At 42.0% G+C, this 8027-nt stretch overlaps 1 protein-coding gene across 1 annotated transcript in view; it reads left to right on the top strand.

Moving 5' to 3' along the window:
• GPCPD1 (glycerophosphocholine phosphodiesterase 1) overlaps positions 1-8027 on the top strand; it is a 48910-nt gene that overhangs the window by 26714 nt on the left and 14169 nt on the right. Inside the window, exons 7-10 of the mRNA XM_015560222.1 lie at positions 282-513; positions 5279-5478; positions 6864-6939; positions 7573-7665. Of these exons, the coding sequence (XP_015415708.1) occupies positions 282-513; positions 5279-5478; positions 6864-6939; positions 7573-7665 (601 nt within the window). The remainder of the gene's footprint in view (positions 1-281; positions 514-5278; positions 5479-6863; positions 6940-7572; positions 7666-8027) is intronic.

Raw genomic sequence — 8027 nt, 5'->3', positions numbered from 1 at the left:
CTGCCTTAACCTATAGTGTGTGTAGTCTTTATATAATACACAGTGTAGGGCAAATGTAGGTTTACAGTTGCTGTATGGAAAATATTAATAAATAATAATAAAAAATAAACTGTTTCATGTACTCACAATTGTAAACCTACTTTTGCTCCACCTTGTATTTTATTATTTGAAGATTTTGCATATTCAGGGAGCACTTCTAAATTTTAGCATTTAGATAACATTTTTATGAGTTTTCCCTTAGTTCCACTTTTTGAAATTCATTATTTTTTCCTTTTGTTTAGAGTGAAGCTGACACTAGAGGGTCTGGAGGAAGATGATGATGATAGGGTGTCTCCCACTGTTCTTCACAAAATGTCCAATACCCTGGAGATATCCTTGATAAGTGACACTGAGTTCAAGTGCAAGCATTCACAGCCGGATTGTGGGTATGGCTTACAGCCTGATCGTTGGACAGAATATAGCATACAGACAATGGAACCAGATAATTTGGAACTAATATTTGATTTTTTTGAGGTGAGTAATTCTTTAACTTGAGGGGGTTGAGAAGGAATGTAGGCATGAACTTTTGTGTATGTTTTCATTTTTATTGTAGTCTGATTTATATAAACCCATGATTTGTACAGCATTTTAGATGTTTAATCTTATATATATTTTGGCAGGCTTAAAAAACTTAAGAGTTGACAGACACAAGTACTACCTATATATCTATATATATGAAAGCATAAGCGACTGTTACAACCGGTCAACTGAACAACCAGTTGACCAGTCGCATAACGCACACTGACCACCAGGGTTCAGACGCTCAATGCAGGCCGGTCCCTCCCCCTTGCCGGCCAGCTGGCCCCAATCAGCCCGGATCACCAGCTAGGCTGAGGGACCCCACCCGTGCACGGATTCATGCATCGGGCCTCTAATTAAGAATATAATTGAGAACTTCAGCAAAATTGGTTTCAAATAAAGATCAGATGTCTTGATGTCTGTGTCTGTTCTAAATACAACTGTTGTTGGGCAACCTGATGAAACTAGCATGATTGAGCCCTTTTTATGGCCAAAGTCTATGGTTTATTGAGGCATTTTATTATAAGAACCAGAGGCCCGGCGCATGAAAATTCATTCACTGGAGGGGGCAGTCCCTCAGCCTGGCCTGCCCCTTCTCACAGTCCAGGAGCCCTCGGGCAGGAGGCGACCTAGCAATCGGGAAGGCGCTGCCCCATCATACCTCTGCTGCTGCCACTGCTGGCAGCACAAGCCTCAGCCGGCTCTGGTTACCTGAGCTTTGGGCGGCCCTGGGCGGCTGAGCAGCCGACATCTGAGGCTTTCCTGCGGCTCAGGAGTCAGCTGGGCTGCTGCCATCCGAGGCTTGCCTGCACCTCGGGCTGGCCCTGGGCAGCTGCGGGAGCTGAGGGAACTGGGGAACTACAGAGGCAGGCATGTGCCCTTGACTGGAATTTAACCCGGGACCCTTCAGTCCTCAGGCCAACCCTCTATCCCAGCCGTGGGCAAACTACGGCCTGCGGGCCAGATCTGGCCCATTTGAAATGAATAAAACTAAAAAAAAGAAGACCGTACCCTTTTATGTAATGATGTTTACTTTGAATTTATATTAGGTCACACAAACACTCCATCCATGCTTTTGTTCCGGCCCTCCGTCCAGTTTAAGAACCCATTGTGGCCCTCGAGTCAAAAAGTTTGCCCACCCCTGCTCTACAGCAATCTTGACCCAATCCTCACGCCATTCGATTTCTATCTTAATTTTATGTGTAATGCTTAATCCCATTAATAGATATTGTGTATCCACCGTAGATTTCTGTTTTCTGTTTTTGCTCATGGTCAGTAGTTATATGTATCAGTTTCCCTACTTTTTTTTTTTTTTTTTTTTGGCACTTTCACTCCCATTTTTACTTTTCTAAAGTTTAAATCTTTGAGAGTAGGGTATGTGCCTTGCTCAGCAGTAGCAAGTAGCCATGGTTTCTTGAAAATGGCACAATTCAGAATGGATTTAAACCCAATGAGTAACATTTGTTGTGTGTAATTAAAATTATAATCTTTGAATTGTTTAATTTGATGATTCCTTTAGACATAGCTTTTGTGAGTGGCTTTTTAGCTACTTTGCATTAGATGGAATTTACAGTATTTTCCCCAAAAAATAACTAAAAATACTTTTTATCTTTTTAAAAAGAAAACTATAGTTAGGTCTTACCTAAGTAATATGACCTGTAGGATTTTATTATAAAAATATAAAGTTTTGGTTGAATGTTTTCTTATTTTTAAAAAAATGTATTTTTATTGATTTCAGAAAGGAAAGGGGAGGGAGGGAGGGAGAGAGAGAAACATAAATGATAAGAGAGGATCATGATCTGCTGTCTCCTGTATGCCCCCCAATGGGGATCGAGCCAGAAACCTGGGCTTGTGCCCTGACCAGGAAATGACCTGGGTTCCTCTTGGTTCATGGGTTGACACTCAACGACTGAGCTACACCCGCTGGGCAGGACCTACCTTTCAGTAATCCCTTGAGCAGTCTAACTTCCCTTTCATTTGGTTAGCAGTTTTGGAAATAATATTTTATTCATTAACTAGGCTGCTAAAAAAAAAAATACTCAATGTAATCTCAGAGTGTTCAATTTCCTGGAGAGTTACCATCCCTTTATGTCATCTGTGTGGATGTGTTTTTATAGAATACTAGAGGCCTGGTGCATGAAATTCATGCATGGGGGGTAGGGGTTCCCTCAGCCAGGCCTGCAACCTTTTCAATCCAGGACCTCTCGGGGGATGTTTGACTGCCAGTTTAGGCCCGATAACTGCTCTCCCCTGCTGGCCTGATTCCCCTAACTGCTCTCCCTTGCCAGCCTGAACGCCCCTAGCTGCCTCTGCCTTGGCCCTGCCACCATGGCTTTGTTTGGAGGACACTTGGAAGGTCTAGAAGATGTCTGGTCTAATTAGCATATTATCTGTTTATTAGTATAGATAATATACATTAAAAGCTCACTACAGGTATACCTTAGTCTTGTATATGTATACTAGAGGCCCGGGGCATGAATTTTTGCACGGGTGGGATCCCTCTGGGTGGCCTGCAGGGATTGGGCCAAATCCTGCAGTCCAACGCCACCTGCAGCTCCTACCTGCCACTCCCAGTCATCCTGGCCATGCTATGCCTGCCACGCCACAGTCTAACGACACCTGAAGCTCCTACCTGCTGCTCCCGCTCATTGCTTATCCTGGCCCCACTGTGCGTGATGTGGACTTGCATTCAATCAGTCCCCATTGGGAGAGGCTCACGCTGCCACAGCAGTGCTTGTCAGACATGAGCCCTGCGTCTGGCACCCTCCCAAGGGGAGTGGACTGCGGGATCAGGCTGAGACCGGCTCTCCAACATCCCCCAAGGGGCCCTGGATTGTGAGAGGGTGCAGGCCAGGTTGAGGGACCCCACTGGTCCACATTTGGGCCGGGGAGGGACCGTGGAAAGGCTCCAGGGCATGTCCAGCCCATCTCACTCAATACCAATCGCCCAGATCTCAGCAGCAAGCTAACCTATCAGTTGGAACATCTGCCCCCGGTGGTCATTGCATATCATAGCAGCTCCACGACCAGTTGACTGTCTGCCCCCTGGTGGTCAGTGCACATCATAGTGAGCAGTTGAGCAGCCTTAGCGTATCATTAGCATATTATGCTTGGATTGGTTGGTTGGTTGGTTGTTCTGCCATTTGGTCTATTTGCCTATTACCCTTTTATTATATAGGACTAGAAGCCCAGTGCAAGAAATTCATGCACGGGGGTAGGGAGGGGAGGAGAGTCCCTCGGCCCAGCCTGAACTCTCTCGCAATCTGGGACCCCTCGGGATGTTCAACTGCCAGTTTAGGCCCTGTGGGATTCCTGCAGGATCGGCCCTAACTTGGCAGTCAGACATCCCTCTCACAGTCCGGGACTTCCGACTCCTAACCACTCATCTGCCTGCCTCATCGTCCCTAACCACTCACCTGCCTTCCTGATCACCCCTAACTACCTCTGCTTGATCGCACCTAACCCTTCTGCCTGCCTGCCTGATCACCCCTTACCACTTGTCTGATTGCCCCTAACCACAGCTCCTAACCCAGGATGCCTCAGCTCTCATAGCCCCAGCTTTATCTGGAAGGTCATCTGGACAGTCATTCGGACAGTCTGGTCCGAATTAGCATATTAGCTCTTTATTATATAGGATATATTTTGTTGATTTTAGAGTGGGAGAAGGAGAGATAGAATCATCAATGATGAAAGAGAATCATTGATTGGCTGCCTCCTGCATGCCCCTACTAGGGATTGAGTCTGCAACCCAGGCTTGTGCCCTTGACTGGAATTTAACCTGGGACCCTTCAGTCCTCCGGCCAGTGCTCCATCCACTGAGCCAAATCAGCTAGGGCAGTGTACCTTAGTCTTTGAATATAAAAATACTAGAATTGCATTAACCATATAGATTCATTTGGGGGTAAATTAAATCTTTAAGGTTTTGGGCCCCACAATACATGAACATGTGTATCTCTCTATTTATATAGGTTTTCTTTATTTTTTTAATTTTATTTTTTGTTAATCCTTACCTAGGATATTTTTCCATTGATTTTTAGGGAGACTGGAAGAGAGAGGGAAAGAGAAACATCTATGTGAGAGCAACACATCAATTGGTTGCCTCCTGCATGTGCCCTGACCAGGGCCCAGGCTGGGTAAAAGCCTGCAAACGAGGTATGTGCCCTTGACTGGAATTGAACCTGGGACTCTTTGGTCCACAGTGCAAGGCTCTATCCACTGAGCAAAACCAGCTAGTGCTACTTAGTAACTTAATTAGTGCTTCAAATTCACCTAATACGTATTAGAGGATCAGAAGTGCAAATCAGCAGAGTTAATGATTAATAAAGTAACGCATAAACTTTATGCGGTTTTCAACCTGTGGGTCGCGAACAATGAAAATACATTCTGCATTATCAGATATTTACATTATAATTCATAACAGTAGCAAAATTACAGTTATGAAGTAAGCAACGAAAATAATTTTATGGTTGGGGGTCACCACAACATGAGGAACTGTATTAAAGGGTCGCGGCATTAGGAAGGCTGAGAACCACTAGCATAAAGTCTTAAAACATATACCAAAAAAAAATGTATTGTTTACTACCAAAAAATGCTCTAAGAGTTACATAGATATAAATTTGATTGTATTTCTTATTGATCCTCCTCCATAGAGGTTTTTGATCTTTAAATGGAAAATATTAAAGTATAAGAATTCAGATTATTTTAAACCTCATTTTTTCAGGAAGATCTCGGTGAACATGTAGTTCAGGGTGATACTCTTCCTGGACATGTGGGTACAGCATGCCTCTTATCATCTACCATTGATGAGAGTGGGAAAAGTGCTGGAGTCCTCACTCTTCCTATCATGAGCAGAAATTCCAGACAAACTATAGGCAAAGTAAGAGGTAAGCCAGGAGACTCAGGGTGGCCCTTTACAAAGTAGCAGAGGTTAAGTTAAAATTTTTATTAGTTTCAAATTGGGCTTTTGAAAATGTTAAAGATTAAATTAATGATTTGTCTTAGAACATTAATATAACAACAAGATACATCTATTGAATTTTCTGGAAGCTTTACTTTGAATTAGTTTTGACTTGTTGATTTCTTTCCTATTTATAGAGATTGATAAAGCTAGTTTGAGTGGTATTTAAATGTAATTGAGCTCATCATGGCCTTTTTAATTTCTTGGGCCAAGGATGTGGGCAAAGAGGGGCAGACCCCAGGGCCTGGGCTCAGCAACAACAGCCGGAGCTTCTTTCGAGGCGCTGAGCAGCGCCACGGTTCTAATGCAGCCGGGGGCAAACTACGGCCTGCGGGCTGGATCCGGCCCGTTTGAAATGAATAAAACTAAAAAAAAAGACCGTACCCTTTTATGTAATGATGTTTACTTTGAATTTATATTAGTTCACACAAACACTCCATCCATGCTTTTGTTCCGGCCCTCCGGTCCAGTTTAAGAACCCATTGTGGCCCTTGAGTCAAAAAGTTTGCCCACCCCTGAACTAGACACTAACTCTCTTCTATGATTCTGGTTAAGTGTTTTTTTAATTTGTTACTGAATTGGTGATTGATGGTAAGAAAGCCAGCCTCCACAGGGGAGGAGAGTGAGGGAAAGGATGAAAAAAGTGAAGGGTGATAACAGGCACAAACTTCCAGTTATAAAATGAATAAGCCTGGGGGATATGTACAGGACAGGGAATAAGAGTCAATAATACCATAATAAGTAATTGTGGTGATCATATCACAAGGCATAAATATAATCACTGTTGTATATCTGAAACTAATGTAATATTGTATACCAACTATACGTTATTAAATTAAACAAACAAACTAGAAAGCTAGGGGAAAAGCTTAATGCCAAATGAGTCAGCCAGATGACATCAGTGTGTCTGTATTGTGGTCCTGACTTTTGGCATGTTGCCCTCTCTTGGTCTGTTTCCTCACCTGTTCTCAATATACTTTCCATACTTCCACCCTGTTGGTGTGTCAGCCTTTTCCCATTGCCCCTGTCTGCCAGTATTAAGTCATCTGAGGCTTCATCACAAGGAGCAAGTTTCTGTGTCTCTACTACTTCATGCCATTCAAGGGTTCTTTTCCTTAATTGGTCACCTCACTTGGGGAGGTTGGGTTGACATAGGATATGCTTGTAAACACTTATGATTTATGGAATAAATGTACACACCAACTAAGTGATGATCACAGTCTTATTTTGGGGATGGCAAAATTAATCGCAAAGTAGAGAATAAGGACTGTTACCATTGTTGAATATATAGCTGGCTTCTTTATTATATTTGTTTTTTTAATCTTCTCTATAATGTATGATAACTATATTTCTATGTATTCTCTTTTAGGCTTGCTAAAGTTCAAGAAAATACTATTGCTTCTTTAAGAAATGCTGCTAGTCATGTAAGTGAACCTCTCTTTCTTCAAACAACTTTGAACTGTTGTGGTTCAAAGGTAGAAAAGTAGATAAATGTGGGTCTGGGAAATCTCCAGTCTGCATTAATAGGTTTAAAGGGTGAGTATTTATGCTTCTTCTGAACATGTTTCTACAGTGAAGCATCTGTAGACATTTGTATTTAGATTTATGGTGCAGACTGAGATGAAAACAATGGAATTAGCCCTGGCCGGGTAGCTCAGTTGGTTAGAGCTTCTTCCCAAGAAGCCAAGGTTGCGGTTTCGATCCCTGTTCAGGGCACACACACATGAAGATCCCTGTTAGAGAACTTGCAGGGGTCTGCTTTTTGAGAGAGGATTTCATTAAGACCTTTCCTTTCCTATTTTGATTCCAGGAAACAATTGTTGTGCTATTGAAAAAGGAAAATACTTATAATGGTTTTAAGAGAAGAAATTACTTTTTAGGATAAAGCTTAAAGTGTGGCATTAAATTCATGTAAAAGTTTTTTGTTGTTTGTTTATTTTTGTACAAGTCTATGATTTTATAGTGAACAATAGATTTTTTATGTCCTTAATTAGTTTTATATGTATTGTGAGCTAGATAAAATTTTTTAAAATACTTGTTTCCTTTATTTCTGTCAGGGTGCAGCCTTTGTGGAATTTGATGTACATCTTTCAAAAGATTTTGTGCCTGTGGTGTATCATGACCTCACCTGTTGTTTGACTATGAAAAAGGTATGTTGAAATTCTTTCATTTATAAGATATATAGATAAGTATTTATTAAATAGAGTTTTCTTGGTGAGTTACTACCAATCCCTGTCTCTCTTAAGCTCCTACAACATTGAGAGACAGGAATATTAATCTCCAACAGTAGGTTCTTTATATTTCTGAATTGGCTTTTTTCTATCTATATCTACACTAATAAAAGAGAAACATGGTAATTGGTATTTGACCGCTACCCTTCCCATTGGCTAATCAGCAAGATATGCAAATTAAATGACAGCCAAGATGGCGCCGGCAGCCAGGCAGCTTGAAACTAACATGAGGCTTGCTTGCCTCAGTGACAGAGGAAACCAAAGTTCCCTGCCTGCAGCTG

Source organism: Myotis davidii, unplaced genomic scaffold (assembly GCF_000327345.1).
Source record: "Myotis davidii unplaced genomic scaffold, ASM32734v1 scaffold32, whole genome shotgun sequence".
Lineage (NCBI taxonomy): Eukaryota > Metazoa > Chordata > Mammalia > Chiroptera > Vespertilionidae > Myotis > Myotis davidii.
This window is presented reverse-complemented; position numbering and strand designations above follow the sequence as displayed.